We start from the raw sequence: 18,402 nt of genomic DNA, 5'->3' as shown, positions 1-18,402 counted from the left end.
TTAATTCAGTGATCATGTAGATGTTCACAAAAGTTCAGAGTAAATTCAAAGGTTATTATATCTAAATAGAGAAAACTGAAAAAAAAATTGACTTTTTTAGTCAAACCTATCATTAACTAAACATAAACCACGTATCTCCATCCACTGTCATTGATCCAACTCCATGGGTTTTACTGATAAATCAGTGTAGTAGAAGGTGACGGTGTTTCTGCAACTACGGAGCCTCTGAAAGGTCCAAATGGGGCATATCTGATGACCATGAAAATATGACAAACTGCATTTTAAACCAATTATTTACATGTATTGATAGGATTAGTGGATCCACAGTATTTAACATTTTCGATTAGTAGATGGTTTTGGTCGCTGTTGGTTTTTTTGGGTCTTTATGGGTTAAATGAATCACGACAGACCTGCACTAGTTAAATACACCATGAATGTGTAGTCAAAAACAAAATTATTGAGACATAGAGGATCATTTTAAATTAAAGTTATACTTCCTCCCCCTCCTTTTCGAATGTGCAAATGAAGTCATGTATACGTATAAGTTTTGTTTTGTTTTTTTTTCCATGACTTCTTACTACCTGTGTTATTTCTAAGGACTAAGTAAGATTACTTGTCTTGTTGCATATTCGAAAGAAACTAAACTAAAAAAAAAAAAATTAAATTAAAAAACAATAAAAAACTTTGTAATGCAAAAATAAATTTCTCATCAAAGCAACACTGTGTACAGATGTGAATGTGAATTCACGGTACCTGGAACGCTGATGTTGGCCTTCCATCTGTGGTTGTTGCCTCGCGTGTAAAACTCCACATATCCTCCGTAGGGATTGGTGAAAACAGAAAATCCATTGGAGATAACTTTCCCTCCAGAGGCCACAGCAAAGCGTGACTCTGCTTCATGGTTTTTCCAAAAGAAGGAGAAGGTAATCCCTACAGAATGATGGTTGGATCATTAGTAGCCATCAGTGCAAGAGCTTAGAATCATCATGTGCTTTAACTGCACTGACTGTGTGCTCAGTTACATGGTTTAGTGCCAGTCGTTAATGCAGCAGGACTCACCCTCAGGACCGCACAAAGTAGGATCACTGATGCAAGTGTTCTGGTAGTTCCCAAAGTGGAGAAATGTCCCACCGTTATCTCCATTCAGAAAGATGCCTTTGTTGACCATTCCTTCAACAATATCTGCAGCAAAGCAAAAACCAAGGGAATCATTTGGCTTGAAATTTATAGGCAGTGTCTTCCAGCCAGGAGGGCTGCACGGTGCCAAAAAAAATCTGGATGTTCAGTTCTCCACTCATTCATTAAATCTAATTATCCAATCTGCCTTAATAGTGAGGTAATTGTGAATTCATTTGAGCATGAGGATTTTACAGCTTTCTTGGTGTCTCATAAAACTGCACAAAAGACTAAACATATGAATTAACCTTCTGTTTGACTGGAGCTAACAGAATATGGATATACATTAAGACTATACATATACAAACACAATAAATAAATGAAATAAAGTCATTGCAAATTAACCAAGAGAGTCAGATGGTGAGTTCAAGGTGAGTGAATGTGAAGAAAAGACAACAAAAGGATGGTGGATAATGCAAAAGTGAATTTCAGTGAGCAGAAGTGATTGATTCTCACCTACTGTTGCAGAAATGTTAGTGTAGGCAGAGTCATTGGTATACACATAGGAAGAGTTATGGGAGGAAGGGAGCACAGTGTGGTTGTGGATTCTGAGTGCTGGACAAAGACAATGGAGAAAAACAGTGATTCACACCTACAGACACATAACACAAGACACAAGTGAACAGTGAAAGAAGACAATGGAGGGACATGGTGCGCAGGTATGAGACAGAGTGATGCCGAAGTGCAAAGTGGCATCGAAAGACATTCAGCTTTTCCCCCTGCAACGGAGGAGTTCCGAAAACTCAGAATGACTCCACACATCAGACTCAAGTCATACCCGATCCCTCTAAATCTTTGGTCTATTTTATATAAACTTGATTTAACTGTAATGATTTGTGTGGCTGGAAGGTGGATGGTGATAATAGTTGGAGACAATGCAACAGGCATTAAGTGGTGTGTTCTCATGAGTATGTGCAGTGGTTTTATGTATGAACATACTTATGTTACTGCCGTTAACATAACCTGGTCTCTTTCCAATCCGGTCCCACAATTCATGGATTCCATTCACATCATCGAGAGGCCAGTAATGTGAGGCCGTGGCCAACACCTGCAGGCCTGGATGAAGAGTTCACGGGTAAACAAGGATCCAGAAAGGGCTTTGCCCCAATCAAGCTCTGTCTCATTACTCAAAATCTATTTTCCTGGCACTCCACTTTGGATTTTAGGGGATTAAAAGATTGATATTAATGAACCAAACAGCTGTATTGCAGACAAATCAGATTAATTACAGGAATAAAAGAGAAATCATCATCCTCTGGTCTGTTAGTTAGTCAGTGACAAAAGAAGGAGCAAAATGTTTTCACAGTTCACATTATAGTTCTATATAAGCATCACAATGACATGTAATTAAACTACACAACTCAGAACAGTATGGAAACATAAGAACAATGTCACCAGCCTTCCAAAAATTAATGAGTACCTGGATGCTTCACAGGTTGCACCACTTGGGCATATACCTGTAAAAAAGTAAAAAAATAAATAAATAAAAAATCTCTTTTTAAAAGGTGCATATCCCAAATGTACAGCGTTTGGTATTCATACTTAAGTTCCTATAGCTGTGAAAAGTTCTCTTTAAAATCCTTACCTTAATACAGGAGACAAAAGCTGAGAAAAGATGAATTCGTAAAGGAAGCTCCATAGCGTTTGGAAACTGTACCATATACAGTCAGTCATACAGCTGTTAAATCCCCAAATAAAATTTAATCCAAATGGTGTGAATCATTATTCCAAAATGAGATGAGGAAAACTGTTGATCAGTCCATGTGCCCAAAATTAAAAATGTATAAAATATTGAGAAAAAAAAAAAAAAAAAAAACAGCTGAAAAAGCAGAATTAATTTAGTGTTGTAGCATCAAGCTCAAAATATCTGAAGTTTTGCTTTCATGGTAAAGTTAAAAGTCCATCTTCCACACAGAAAAAAAACGAATCCGTGATTTTTACCTCTACATTCAACTAGTACTCCTTTCTTTGACAACGCTTTCTCAAGCAGGAGAGAAAATCTTTGAAGGCGAACAGAGTTGTTGGTCCAAACGTGGGAATTGCAAAACGTGATGTCATATTTGGATCTTCTGAGGAGGGGCGTTAGAGCTGTGCGTAAATGGCATTATTTGTGCGTAATTGGAGATTGCGCGGGGTTCGAATGAGATCAGGATGTGCATTGTGTTTTCCAAACATTGTTTTGATTAAAAATGCACAGTTAACAGTTCGTCTTGTGACTAGTTCGTGTCTGATTTAACGACAACACCCCGTTTTACCGGAGCTACATACAATTATTGGGGCGGTGGGTTCTAATTTCAGACAAAGAAACACTCAGTACAGCGATTATTGTTTTTGTTTTTTTTGTTTGTTTGCTTTTTTGTTTTTTGTTCAAATCTGATTAATTTTGTGAATTAAATTACTAAAAAAACAAACAAAAAAAAAACAAAAAAACCCCGCATAAATGAAGAAGGAATCACGCAAAAAAGTAACAATAATGAAGGGAATCTAGAAATATGGACTCCAACATGTGGATTTACAGTTTGTATTTTCATACGTAATGTTTAGTAAGTGAAGTAAAAGTTGCGGATGATGCGTACAGGTGTTGGATACTTTTAGTCGTGTCCTGTTCTCACCAGCTCAGTTTACATTTTAAAGCAAATAGCGCCACCGTGAGGCCAGGTGACCAATAGTTTCATAACCTCTACCAATCCTTGCTTATGTATTATTTAGAACACCTTCTCCTATGACTTCCCTGCGTTGTTTAAAAAATAAAATAAAATAAAATAAACGCAGTTAAATACAGAATCAGTATTTTGCGTAAAATTATAATCCAGACATTTTGTGGTTTAAAGCACTGGGGTTGGTGTTTTATTGAAATTGAAATTGCTTTTTTTTTTTTTTTTTTACAGCAGTGTTCACTGGATAAAATAGATGTTAATATTAATTCAGCTGCTTTTCTTGATGTCCATGTTGCATTAAACTGTCGGTTTTTAGTCCCGAGAGACGCGCGTAAAGAAGGAAAGAGGGAGTGAGAAAAGAGAGAAAGAGGCGTATCCCGGTGAAAGCGACAATGAGCTCTATTACAGACCGTCTCTTCTCGTTTGTTAGGTGAGAAATGTCTGCACTGAAGAGCTGAAACCTGCTTCTGTCTTACTTTTATTTCATATCCAACAATTTTTCATTTGTTTTTCGTTCCAGTTTTGGCACAAAGTTGTTGTTTTTTTTGTATAGTCTCGTCTTCTAACCTTTTCTTTTCTTTTTTTTTTTTTTTTTAATGCAGGCCTTCTCTGCTTCTAAACTCCTTTTAATCCTCATCCTGGCCTGACCTCAGTCCTCAAACCAAGTGTCTCAATGATCCTCCACATACGGAGCCTTTCAAGGATGATCCAATGATTGTTTTGTTAGAATTATCCAGACAGGAGACGCGCTGATCGGTGTGATGAAGGATCGACTTGCTGAGCTTTCTGCTGTAAGTGTCTGTTTCTTATTTGAACTGAATAGTCTTGGATTGGAATAACAAAGATGGCACAGCTGCTAAAAAAGTGGCTCAAATACAGTTTTCACCTGTACAGAGCAGGACGCAAGGAGAGGAGGATGTTGTGGTTACAGTGGACAGAGATGGCTTCATGGAGGGGTTTTTCAGAAGGGTAGGTACCACTGTTTACATCTAGTGCGTAAAGTCATGGTTTGGATGAAGTGATCCATAGTGTTGATGGATTGTTTGATGGATATAGGTTGAGGAAGTTCGAGGGCTTATTGATAAGATCTCCTACCAAGTGGAGGAGGTGAGGAAGATACACAGCATGATCCTTTCTGCACCAAACCCAGATGACAGTAAGTATAGGCAGACACTAGGAATTAAGCTCAATAATGTGTATTGAGAAAAAAAAAAAAAAAAAAGCAACACTGTAAAAGATGTGTCACTTCCTGCTCATTGTAAATGAATGGCTGGCTGGTCAAAAACATGTGAAGGAAATGAAAATGATGTTTGTAGAACAGTATCAACTCCTGTCATTTTTAATAGCTATAACAGCTAAACTAAAGCATGTGGAGCCAAATAACATCCTTCAAAAATAATGGCATCATTGTGTCTGTGTGTAAAACACTCACAGAAACTGCTTTTGTTTAATGTAACATGCAGTGTTTTAAGACCGATGACGTGGAAATGGTCACCAGGGAAAGAAACAATAGTTGTGTGCTTTGTGCAGTGGGACCCTTCAGTTTTGATCAAATGGTTGTTGCTAAGTTACATCATGAAACTGACAATAAATCCAATATTTGCAAGGGGAGAGCCGCAGCGGTTAGATGCATGACATTATTTTTCCTCAAACAAAAGCTGATGTGCTTCCTGTTTGTGTGTGTGTGAAGGAACAAAGGATCAATTGGATGCACTGACCAATGACATCAAAGGGAACGCCAATGTTGTACGAACAAAACTAAAATGTGAGTTGAACCATAAAGTTGCTGAATATTTTCCGTTTGAGTTACAGCACACTAAGCAGATGCTGTTCTTACTCTGCTTTTGTGTCATGCTGGATCTTATCCCTCTCTTTCCATGAAGCTATGGAGCAAAGTATGCCTAAAGATGACATAGCTAACAGGTCATCTGTGGACTTCAGGATCCAGAAAACACAGGTAAGGACACAAGTCAACACTTCCACAAACCCACTCATGTTTTTCACGTATAATCCTCAACACACCGGTGACATTTGTGCACATGCATCAGTGTGAGATGTGTTCCTCAATTATACAACACATATAAACCCTTCATGGAAATACTCATAGAACTCATTTCCCAGTCTCTTGTTCAGATAGGGGACGTTTCTTGTCATTTCCGTTTTTTTCTTTGTATGAGAGAGGGAGGTCCTGAAATAACTGTGTAACATTGTGTTGTGGCTTATCCTCAGCACACTGTGCTGTCCAGGAAGTTTGTGGAGGTCATGACCCAGTACAATGAGACGCAAGTGTCGTTTCGGGAAAGAAGCAAAGGAAGGATCCAGAGACAGCTGGAGATAAGTGAGTGATAAATAATGGGCAGCCTGGACCTTCATGAGATCAGAATTAAAGGAGATGCATTTGTAAAATCACTGTTTTAATCAGTTCAAAAAATTTACCACGGCAAAAAAACTAGTCTTTTATAGTAACAAGTGCATTGCTTGAATGTGGTGTTTGAGAACTGAAGTGTAAGATTATAAGTCTGGACATAAAAGGCTGGCAAATAGAACCCAGAAGTTGTGTTAGGACGGGATCCAGGAAACAGACTTTACCGGTTTCCTCTCTGTGCGGATAAACAGACAAAAGCAAGGACAATTCATTCAAAAAATATGATTTAGGTTCAAACACTTACTGAGTACATCTAACCAAACTTTTATTTGCATCCAAACAGAAATTTATAGCACTTAGTAAATCATATCTTGCTGCATCAATTGAATTAATACATATGAAAACATGCTTGAATATAAGATGCAGCTATATATATTTACTGAGTATAATAGTTCCTATAATGAAATCTACAAGTAGAGGTCTAAACCTTGCAAATAAATCTAAAATCAGCATGTGTCAGGTGTGTTGTAATATGCACATAATAAGTAACAGGAGACAATAGTGAAAGGTACAAAAAAAAACAAAAAAAAAACAGTCTTCCAGTCCCTGCGGCCGGCATTAATGAGAGGCTGTAGTTCTCCACACTGCAAACGGAAGAGCCTGATACTAGAGACGCCTCAGTGTGTTTGTGTTGCCGGGGAAACGGGCAGAGGGCTCAGCTGCCTGTGTAACAGTAGTTCACCTGTCTTTGACACTGCCATGTGATCCTCGGCCACTGCTGCATTAATTTACATTGAGAAGTGATTCGGTTTTTTTTTTTTGTTTGTTTGAAGTGTATTATCTGTCACTGGCATTGATCTGTTATGTCGGAGTGTTTTGCTCTATTTGCTTGCATCTCTCTGAGGAATAGCCGACGTGAAAGGCGTGTGACATACAGTTAGCACCTGCACAGATCTATCTCCTTAGGGAAAGTTGTGTACAGCAGGGGGTATGGCTTCAGGCAGAGAGAGCTTTCTGTTTATAGAGTTTCACCAGCTATTTCTCTACGAGGACTGTTTTCCTTTGCTCCTCAGACAGTTCTAATCTTAGTCACAAAAATAGTCTTTGTCCATGAATAAACCAAACACCACAGGAACAGCTGACAGTAAAGAAAAAACAAAACAAACTTCCATAAAATGTATTAACAGCAGTTGCTCTAGTCTGTAATTAAACTGAATTATAAGACAATAAATGCTGTTATCATATATATATATATATATATATAACAAAAAATGTAACAATAACATTTTTTTTGGTGTCAGGGTTGAGAATGTTTGGCATTTTTACTCAATTCTATAAATAATTTGGTCAAATCCTTTCCATGCTGTAATAAAAAATATTAGACAAAGAGAGAAAAGGGGAAATGCAGGATTTTTCCCATATTTAAATCCCAAAAGTCAATTTTCCGCATCATCAGGATAAAATCCACCAGTGAAGTGTCTTAATTACATCTTATTTGGTTAAATATCTGGATGCTGTGAGTCAAATACATGACAAATAGCATATTTAATCTAAAATTCAATTCTCTTTTTAATATCATGTGATTGTTCTGAATCACCTCAGGGCTTTCATGTTTCTGCCTTTCTGCTCTCACAATGTAAATGCATTTAATTTTTAAATAATTCAGTGGTAAATTAACCAGAGATAGGTATATAGTACATGGGTAAAACAGATATAGATACAAATTAACTTTATTGATCCTGCATAAATTCATTTCATGATTCATTTAATGAGTGTTTATACATTGTTATAATTATTTTTAGCTGGAAGAATGACCACCAATGAGGAGCTGGAAGATATGTTAGAGAGTGGCAATCCATCGATCTTCACATCTGATGTGAGTTTTCTAGACCTCCACTGTAGCGTATAATTTTATTGCAGATATTACTGCCATCTAGTGGTGAAAAATAGTAACTGATTTGATGTGGGGTAGATGTTGGATAACTTTGTTTGTCTTACTCTTTCTTTTCGCCTCCTTCGTCAGATCATATCAGATTCACAGATCACACGTCAGGCCTTAAATGAGATTGAATCCCGACATCAGGACATCATGCGTCTGGAGACAAGCATTCGAGAGCTTCATGCAATGTTCATGGACATGGCAATGCTGGTGGAGACTCAGGTAAGTCCCACCTGGAGATAACACAGGTACAAGAGTCAGGGAACTGTTTTTTTTTCTCACCACCAAGACAAAACAACTCATTTTTAACCCATAAAGACCCAAACATTCACTAGTGACCAAAAGCATCTACTGATCTAAACTGTTTAATACCTGTTGACCCACTAATACTATAAATACATGTAAATAATTGGTGTAAAATACAGTTTGTCATCTTTTCATGGACATCAGATATGACCCATTTGGATGTTCAGAGGCTCCGTAGTGAACATGTAAACTTCGTCATCGTCTGCAACATTGATTCACAAGTAAAACCTTTGGAGTTGGATCAATGACAGTGGATGGATACACTTAGTTTATGTTCAGTTAATGATATATTTTACTGAAAAAGTCACCTTTTCCTCAGGTTTCTCTGTTTTTGCTACTTCAACTTTAATCTGAGGTTTTAGAAACATCTATATAATCAGTACATTAAATATAGGAAAATACCGGATTTTCACTAGAAAAATGTGTCTTTTTTTGTTTTTTTTTACCTTTATTTAACCAGGAGGTCCTATTGAGATTATAAATCTCTTTTGCAAGGGAGACCTGGCCAAGGTAGCAGCCATACAAAGTCCAAACAATACAAAACACATACATGATACACAATGAACAATAACAAAAAATAACAACTATTCAACCATAATGGTATCAAGAAAAACAGTCACATTCCTCCTTCACTGCATTCTCCATGATACTTTTAAAATCATTAATAGGAACGAAGGTCTGTAGTTTTACAGTTCTGCAAAATACTAAAATAATAATAATAATAATAGTAATGCAAAATAAGGAGGGTTATTTTATAGTAAATGGTGATAAATCACTCAGGAAAAAATCATTTGGGAACTGCCAAAAAAGTAGCACTGGGTCTTTATGGGTTAATGTTATCACTTCATGATAACCATGATAGTTATTTGTGGTTATTAGCCTCATGTATATGGACAAGTAGGTGGTTGTTACACATACAGTTGTGCTCATAAGTTTGCAAACCCTTTTGTTCACATTTCTCTATTGTCATGTTTAAGTTAATGCTTGTAATTTTTTTTAGAGGTCTGGTAGTTTAGTTTGAATCCCATTTAAAATAAAATAAATTTGTTTTGCCCGAAAGATCCTGGGTTTGATTCCAACCAGGGACCTTTCTGTGTGTATGTTCTCTTTGTGTTTGTGTGGGTTCACTCCAGGTACTCCAGCTTCTTCCTACCATCCAAAGGCATGCAAATAGGCTAATTGCCCATAGGTGTGAATGTCAAAATTATTGGTTGTTTGTCTCTGTGTCAGCTCTGCAATGAACTGGCGACTCGTCCAGGGTGTAATCCTCCTTCACCCATAGGTACCTGGGGTAGGCTCCAGCACCCCCCACAACCCTAGTGAGGATAAAGCGAGTTTAGAAGATGAATGAATGAATGAATATTTTGCCTGATCTCTCATGTTTTCATTAATGAATGGTACACATACACAGTTTTTGCCAAGGTATGTAAACTTATGAGCACAACTGTACTAGAAGTTTAAGGTAAGATAAGATAAGATAAGATAAGATAAGATAAGATAAGATAAGATAAGATAAGATAAGATAAGATAAGATAAGATAAGATAAGATAAGATAAGATAAGATAAGATAATACCTAACTTTACTTATCCCACTGTGGGGAAATTTCACAGTTAACAGCAGTAACATACAACAACCAAGTGCAGAGAAAAAGAAAGGTAGAAAAAAATACAAACAAGTGAAAAATTAAATATAAAGAGAAATATAAGAAATTTGGTGTTTATATAAAGATTTATATAAATACGGAATTAGAATTAAAATAAAATATTTCAGAGGAGAGTTTCATATGATCCACACGTCACAATATAGCATTCAGATGGTCATTATTTAGTCAGTGAGCAAAAAAGTTGTCCTCTGCGTTTCATTCATATCATCCATATGAATAGTTGAAATGCACCTTCTGGATCCACTGGTAGTTATGAGTGGACAAAACCCTGTATACTTGTTAATGTTGATGAACAAAACCCTTTGTGAATGTCTTTTTCATAGGGTGATATGGTCAACAACATTGAGAAGAATGTCTCCAATGCGGCTGAATACATTTGTCGTGCAAAAGAAGAGACCAAAAAAGCAGTGAGATACCAGAAAAAGTCCAGGAGGGTATGTACTCTTGCTTAACACGAACATGTGCTCTTACTTGAACACCTAAAAACATTAAAATTCAATCGAATGTTACAAATTTAAATAGGACACAAATGAGGAAGTTCATTTTCTGTTAATGGATTTTCAGCTAAAGTTCAAATCAACCTCTTCTTTACTTGGCAGAAATATATCATCCTTGCCTTTGCTCTGTTGATCCTAATTGCTGTCATTGCACTAATTGTTGGCCTGTCTGTTGGACTTACTAAACCTCCTGAATGAGACCCACTGCAATGACTGTCAAGGTAACAACACTTTATCTACACTAAACACAACAGTTAGTCATATATCTGCTCATCAACCCTTAAAGACCAAAATATCCCCAAGTGACCAAAATCCTTTACTGATATAAAAAGGTAAATCACTGTTGATCCACTAATCTGATCAATACATGTCAATAATTGGTGTAAAATGTAGTTTGTCATCTTTTCATGATCATCAGATATGACCCATTTGGATGTTTACATATATTCACTCGTAAAACCCATGGAGTTTGATCAGTGACAGTTGGTTTATGTTCAGTTAATGGTATACTTTACTGAAAAAGCCACTTTTTCTTAAGTTTTCTCTGTTTTGGGTATGATAACCCTCAAATGTCATCTCAGCAAGGTTAATATCGTTAACGAAAGCTAACGAAATGACAAAAACTAGAATTGAAAAAACATTTTTGTTAACTGAAATAAATTAAAACTACAGTTAATAGAAAGAACAATATCTACCTGAAACTGTATTGTGTGCTTACAAAACTAAATTAAACTTATAAAAATTATAGATAAAATTCCCTTCATTTTCGTCTTTGTCAATGTGGGATTGATATGAAATTGATTTTTTTTTCGCTCTAGCCATTTTAGCTAGCGGCACCATACGGCACTTTGTGGTCCATCACTTCACTTCACTTGTGGTTTAGAGTCGGCTTCTCATCCCCACTCTACCTGGAAACATGGAGACTAAAGTTGGGAGAAAGCAGCAGAGTCCTGTATGGCATTTATTTGAATACAACGGCGAGGAAGATAAAAGATATGAAAAAACCAAAACTAAACTAAAACTGAGCATTTAGAAGAAAACAAAAACTAATAAAAACTAGCAAACCTGCTCTAAAAACTAATTAAAACTAACTGAATTAGAGAAAAAAAAAGTCTAAACTAAATAAAACTAAACTATAATGAAAAATCCCAAACTATTACAACCTTGCATCTCAGCATGATGATTAAAGTACATGATCAGTAAATTAAATATTGGAAAATAAATGAGTTTCACGGAAAAAAAAATGCAAAACAGAGAGCTTAATATTATGATAAATGGAGACAAATCACTTAAAGGAGTGATATTTAGTTTTTTTTAAGAAATTATGCATTTTAAAACATTTCCCTGTGGTCTACATAAACTGTAAATGCTATACTTGGGTCTGAATTCTTCATTAATTCAACCCCACAGGTCCATCTTCAACCCTATTTCTGAGTGATGACACCAGAAAGGTCGTTTTGAGCGCTGGCCCTTTAAATGCACATGAGCCACTTTATGCCTCACCCCCTCCAGGTTGTTGGCTGTGCTGCTCTGTCCCATTCAACCATCAACTGAACATTTTAGGTAATCGGCTCGAAGTTTGGACATATTTTCAGTATGGACTACAACCGCTGCTGCTGACAAACAATTATGGCGTACTTGAAGAAATGTTCGTCAGAAGTCTGGACCTTATATGTGTAAATGTTGTGATGTAACTAGTTATAGACATAACAAATTAAGCAGGAATTAAAACAAGTTGTAGAAATCCACTCGATTCTTTCCAAAATGAATACAAAGATAGCATTGCAGCACCTGGAGGCTTCAAATTCAAACTTCATGAACTATGAGGGTCCAAATACACATATAAATGTACCAAAGACTAATAAAAGTGGGTTTAACAAAATATGACCCCTTTAAGAAAGGTTAAATCTAGAGAAAAATTCATTGGGGAACTGACATATAAATAGCACTGGGTCTTTATAAGTTAATCAATTTATTCATGTATTTGCCGGTTCAGTTGATTAGTTATGCAAACCTGACACTTATTTTTCATTGTTTATTTCCTTTTTACAGAGGTGTCTCAGCCTTGCCATGCATGGGATTGCCAGTTTCCTCATTTTACTCGTTAGATTAGTTGGAGTCTTTGAGTGATGGATTTCATGTTTCTAAACATCACAGCACTCAGCTGATCCTACAGCGATAAAACTGGAAACTGCTTCATTCACTATCCCACAGCATTACACAATGACACACAGTAAGTATAATGTGTGCAATCCACTTTGCACCAGTTACATCAAACCTCATGATTCACTGTTCTGGAGCAATTCTGTAAGGGTAATAAAGCATCCTGCCTTCGTATCCTTCTCTGTCAGCGGTAATATAATGAATACTGACAACTCCACATTGACATGTACTCTGGTGTTCATTGTGCATTTCTGCCATGTTTTCATGTTGAATATCATTTTCAGATCAGTCTATTGGTTGTAAAATTCAACAGGAACTGTAATCACTGTAATTGTCATCATCATTTGTGTTTATTAACTAAAGGGTATGTTCTTTTATTTTTGTATATTTACAGAAATTCATGTGAACTGAATGTAAAACTGAAGAATCTCAGGTTTTACTTAGAACTAGTGAAATTCTATACTTAAGTCAATACTACTAAATTACCAGCTCACGCACTATTAAAATATTTTGTTATATGCTTTGTATCACTTCCCTAAGAAAAGTGCCTTTTTAGCCTTAAATATGAAACCTTAATTTTAGTTGTATTTATCAAAATTATTATGTGTGATGACTGAAATATAACATTTGAAAAAAGTCTGTAACACAAGGACTTTTGGATGCCCTGATGTTATTTCAGGAACACACATTTTCATTTTGATATATTTGATTCTTTTTTTAAATGTTGTCTTAAGTTATATCTTGTGTTTTATATTGAATAATAAATATAAAAATAAAACAAGTCATTGTATAGAATTGTTTGCTTGTTTTGTGGTCTTATATAGGCTTCCAAACATGCCTGCAGATAGCTTTAAATGTCAGTGCTTCTGAATTTGTCAGACAGAATTAGGTTATAATTTCTGCTGCTTTCACACCCCAAACATTTGGAGGTACAGCATGTTTAGAGGAAAACAGAAAGAAACAGAGGGTGTTGTTTACTTGTGGACTAATGAGCGCAAAGTGCTTGACTTCCGTGCAATCAACCAAACAAGATTAGTGAGGAAAGTGAAAGTTGCCCCCCCAGGGCATGTTCTTTTCTCTCTTTGAATTAGATCAAAGCAAACTTCAGAGGTGCACTTAGTGAAATGCCAGTGAACGTCCTTAAAATCTGCACATAGGGCTGTCTTCAGGTCACTGAACCAGAGCACACATGTCAAGTCAACTGATATCATGAACTCTGATTGAAGTTGGAGTGTGACTAATGTGATAAACAACTTATCTGTATGGGTGTGCGTGGTCTCCTGTAAGTGTTGTTGCTGTAGAAGTAGAAATGTACAGAAAATGCCTTTTCTAAATGGAAACAAATGTTGGGACCACTTGATACTACAACCTTTAAAGACCTAAACAACCACCAGCATCTACTGATGTAAAATATTTAATGACTTTTCTACCACTAATTTGAACAATACATTGGAATAATTCAGATATGCGGTCTCTCAATTTTTCAATAGCATCAGATGTATCAGTCTTTTTTGGGATACTCAGAGGCTCCAAAGTGAAAATGATGACGCCGGTGTTTTCTGAAACATTGATTCATCAATAAAACCCATGTAGCTTGACAAATGACAGTGGCTGTTTTTATATTCAGTTAATGATATATTTTACCAAAAAAAGTAACTTTTTCTGAAATAAAACAATAAATTAAGTATGGGAAAGTACATAATTTTCACAGAAAAATGCAAAATTCAGAGGATAGCATTACAATAAATACTGAGTGGAGAAAAGTAGATACAAATTTTATGTGGAAATACTTTTCTATCTTTAAGGCACCGGCTATAAAAGGCAGATATTAATGTCTTCATTATTATCAACCCCCCCACCCCCTGAAGGGGAGGCAAGGGGTATTGTTTTTTGTTCAGTTTGTTTGTTTGTTTGTTTGTTTGTTTGTTTGTTTGTTAACACTCTTGAAGCAATGGTTGAATTCACACCAAATTGGGTTTATAGATTGCCAGTGACCCAAAAGAGATGTGGTGACATTTTGGGAAAAGCAGGTCAAAGTTCAAATTTTCAATGCATTTTTTTAAATCTTTTTTTTTCCCAATTTACTTATGCTAGGTGAAATTTGTCTATGCTGTCTATATCTATGCTGACATCAGCACATGCATAGACATGATAACATCAGCTGGATCGATGCCAAAACAAGCTACAATACATGTGAGGGGCGGGGTTTGTTGTGCCTCGCACCACTTGTTAATAATGTTAATAAATTTTTTCCAAAGGTTATTCTGGTGATCACCTGTGTTTTTTCTGTCTGTTGATAGGTAGGGCTGTTAAAATACTGAAATTTGAGTTGATGATGAATTGTCAATGATTGCTATCAATAATATAACATTATGTCTAGTCTATTAACATATACTAGTTCTGCGTTGAATTAGTATCGGAAAAGTGTCATGAATGGAGAGCTAGTCATATGGAGGAAAATGATAAGATCATGACAAAATGTTGGTTTTATATCGGGGAATGGAGACAATTATCATAATTATACTAAAGCGTCATGGTTAACTCAAATCACCTCAATTCGTTAACTATGTAATAACTGTGTCAGGCCTGTTGGTGGGATAAGGTTTCAACTTTCATGAAACTTGATGGGAAGAAAGTGGACACTAGAGCTTGGTTTTCACTTTCATCAACAACAGAAAGTAATTTATCATAAGGCTGACTTAAAGCTAAAGTAAAAGTTTAACTAGTGGCACAAACTGACAAAAAGCAAAAATGAGTGTTATTTGCAGTTTGTTTGTGGCTTAAAATGTAAAAATGAGAACATTTGACTTGATTTATTTCAAACAAAACACTCAACCCTCATAGTTTTATGAGACATCACAAAAACACAGCTGCAGTGGTGACATTAAAATACCATTCGAGTCTCCTTTAGCACTCAGACTTAAACAAAACATTCTGTCATCTTACCCAGGTAGCAGCCTTTACCTCAAACCACAATCCTGTTCCTAAAATAAAACTCCAGTATTTCACATCATCCATCCCTAAGAATTCAACATAAATGGAGAACATTTGACCAAAAATGGTATTTGTTATGTTCTCATACCAGAGCAGTTGTACAATAAATGAATCTCACTTTGTGCCGTCAGTCTATCATCTGCAGTGTCATTAAACCTGCAGGTCTGTGTAGAGTGTGGTGATGTTCCTGAATGTAACTGTGCACATTAGGATCTTTGTCGTTTGTGTAAATTATGCCTCATGTAAGGTTCTACATTGTAGTTACTCTTTATGAGACAAAATGTTCATAATGTTGCTTATGCCATTCATCAAGAGACCATTTCCTCTGCATGTTGGAATCATTTGAATATCACAGATGAAATGTATGACATTGGGCTCAAATAAAATGAGGACTTTTGCTCATTAGCCCAGAGGTGACCATGTAAAATGTCCCAATTAAATATCTTTTTTAGTGAAGTCTATTCCAAAGCATTTGGCATTTATGTCTGATGTTTAAATGTTCCCCTCTGATATCTCATCTGTGGATTTATGACCTCTGGAAAAGGCTCTAATTAATCTATGGCAGTGTTTTTCAACCTTGGGGTTGGGACCCCACATGGGATTGCCAGGAATTCAAATGGGGTCGCCTGAAATTTCTAGTAATTGATAAAAATAAAAATTAAAACTTACCAATAAAAAATATATGGTGAGTTGAGACAATCACAATACATAAAAGACATGGCAAACTCTGAAGCTGAAACTGAAGCACTGTGGTTCTGTTTATCTTTCAAATGTTCATTGTGGTCGGTTTCAGATGCTGCAGCTCTTTCATAATTCATAGTTTGAGTTATTATTTGTTCAGTATTGATTGTCAGCCTTGTAAATACAAGCTGGACTGACTGTACATATCCTGACCAAGGAAAATAAAATTCTCGCTTTGTGCGGTAATCTCAACCTGGCTTTTCTGCCTCTGTCCATAAGAATACATACTATACATAATACATTATATAGCCTAAATGTCGTCAAATTAACATTTATTTGCAACATAGTATAGCAAACTATTGCATGATCAAAAACAAATTAATTTTAACAAACAAAAAAGTCTCCCTTTTGATTGTCTGGGGTCGCCAGAAATTTGTGATGTTAAAATGGGGTCATGAGCCAAAAAAGGTTGGGAAGTACTGATCTATGGTGTACAGAGCTACAACGTGTATGTCAAGCAAAATATCTGAAAAATAGTTAGATACAGGACTCAGACATGAAATATACTTGTGCGTGGAATCCCAGATTACTGCATTGTTTCAGTGCAGATCCCAGTGCTCTAGACTGTCAATGAGCGAGCTACAACACTCACAATGTCATGTCCTCATATGAAGCCAAGATATTATACTGATCATTATATGGCATGGATTACAACAACTGTACATCACCAATGAGTTCTGTGCGCAACGTGTGTTTTGTCTTGATTATTATGACTAGTATCCATTAGTGGACTACTGGCCTCGGTCTGGCCAGGTTTAACAACATACTACTGAGATCTGACAGTGAATACCATCAGTGGTAACTCGTCAATAGAGGGTGCTAGGGTGCAGCCCCACCTGTCTCACATAAAGAAGAAGACGATAGGACTCACCCAAAATAATTTTACAAAAACATTAATATTTAAATAAACAAGCTATATATGATATAGCTAGTGAGTAGTATGTATAATCTGCATTCAAGTGTGGTTTAAAAATGTTTTCGGTCGTTTAATGAGCAGTCAAGTCATGTGTTTCCTGTTCGAGGCACTGCCCCCCGAACCAGTGGACACTGTTTTAAATGGCGTGTGTGCAGTGGACGTCCCCTTTCAATACAAGAGATGGGAGAGCGTAGGGCGAAAAAAGTTGCGCTTAAGCTGTTGTGCCGAATTGGTCAAAGGAATGTTATTTTATGACAACAGAATACCCAGGATCTCGTCACTCTTTATAGATGATGTTAATTTTATGGGAGAAAAATGTACAAACAAATTCTTGCGTGGTGCCCTTACATGTAATCTTTTCCCCTTACCATTGAAATGGAAAAATGTATTAAAAGATTTTCCTAATGAAATTATAATCAAGATTAGAACCAAATACCTGACTCTACCCATACCCCCAAAAGCGAAAGAAACTCATTTTAAAAGATTAAATGATATCTATCCTTGCAATGACTTTATGAGACAAAGATTTAATATTGAGAAAAATAATTGTGTTTTTTGTGAATTTGACATTGACTCTTTAGAACATTTATTTTTTGACTGCTCATTCATCAGGACATTTTGGACAACATTTCAAGAATGGACATCTGAGAAGGACACTCAATCGCCCAAACTGGAATACAAAGACATTAAATTTGGAGTTATAATGGAAAACAGAAAAAGAGAAATTATGTATAACATTTTGATTATTATGGCCAAACAATTTATACACAAATGTAGATTTGTAAAGACCCCCCCGCTGTTCTTAATTTACAAAAATGAAATGACAAATTTCAAAGACACTAAAACATGTAAAAACCAAACAAACCTTGATTGTCTACGAAAATTTAAATTTGTTGATTCCTGATTAGACCTCTGACTTTATTTTGATAATTATTTTATTTATTTTATTCTATTTTATTTTATTTTATTTTATGATGTTCTTTA

At 35.9% G+C, this 18,402-nt stretch overlaps 2 protein-coding genes across 6 annotated transcripts in view; one reads left to right on the top strand and one right to left on the bottom strand.

The window, feature by feature from the left end:
• The window catches only part of adgrd1 (adhesion G protein-coupled receptor D1), a 29,637-nt gene extending 26,438 nt beyond the window's left edge, over positions 1–3,199 (bottom strand). For 2 of the 4 annotated variants that reach the window (XM_030144281.1, XM_030144282.1), the window contains exons 1-6: positions 2,762–3,199; positions 2,597–2,633; positions 2,116–2,232; positions 1,633–1,731; positions 1,060–1,182; positions 754–930 (exon numbers count right to left, since the gene is read on the bottom strand). In XM_030144281.1, coding sequence (XP_030000141.1) covers positions 754–930; positions 1,060–1,182; positions 1,633–1,731; positions 2,116–2,232; positions 2,597–2,633; positions 2,762–2,836 — 628 coding nt within the window. In that variant the 5' untranslated portion in view covers positions 2,837–3,199. The remainder of the gene's footprint in view (positions 1–753; positions 931–1,059; positions 1,183–1,632; positions 1,732–2,115; positions 2,233–2,596; positions 2,634–2,761) is intronic. The other 2 variants (XM_030144283.1, XM_030144285.1) reach the window with 1 other exon arrangement.
• Positions 3,200–4,257: 1,058 nt separating this feature from the next.
• On the top strand, positions 4,258–13,557 carry stx2b (syntaxin 2b). Of its 2 annotated transcripts, none has more exons than XM_030142472.1 (11): positions 4,258–4,624; positions 4,728–4,802; positions 4,890–4,989; positions 5,524–5,598; positions 5,717–5,790; positions 6,063–6,171; positions 8,001–8,074; positions 8,222–8,359; positions 10,431–10,541; positions 10,707–10,825; positions 12,657–13,557. In XM_030142472.1, the coding sequence occupies exons 1-10, from the start codon at positions 4,595–4,597 to the stop codon at positions 10,800–10,802; spliced, it is 882 nt and encodes a 293-aa protein (XP_029998332.1). In that variant the 5' UTR covers positions 4,258–4,594; the 3' UTR covers positions 10,803–10,825; positions 12,657–13,557. The 2 variants fall into 2 exon arrangements, with proteins under 2 accessions (XP_029998332.1, XP_029998331.1); XM_030142471.1 differs by having other exon boundaries at positions 4,713–4,802.
• The last annotated feature ends 4,845 nt before the right edge of the window (positions 13,558–18,402 follow it).

This window comes from Sphaeramia orbicularis, chromosome 9 (assembly GCF_902148855.1).
Source record: "Sphaeramia orbicularis chromosome 9, fSphaOr1.1, whole genome shotgun sequence".
Taxonomy (NCBI): Eukaryota; Metazoa; Chordata; class Actinopteri; order Kurtiformes; family Apogonidae; genus Sphaeramia; species Sphaeramia orbicularis.
The sequence above is the reverse complement of the archived record's forward strand: the minus strand, read 5'-3'. Positions and strand labels throughout refer to the sequence as shown.

Bases quoted from the DNA above. Each gene is read 5' to 3' on its own strand.
- stx2b (XM_030142471.1), top strand. From the start codon at position 4,595: ATGAAGGATCGACTTGCTGAGCTTTCTGCT. The intron at 5,791-6,062 runs GTAAGGACACAA...GCTTATCCTCAG, and splicing joins TCAGGATCCAGAAAACACAG to CACACTGTGCTGTCCAGGAA. The intron at 10,542-10,706 runs GTATGTACTCTT...TTTACTTGGCAG, and splicing joins ACCAGAAAAAGTCCAGGAGG to AAATATATCATCCTTGCCTT.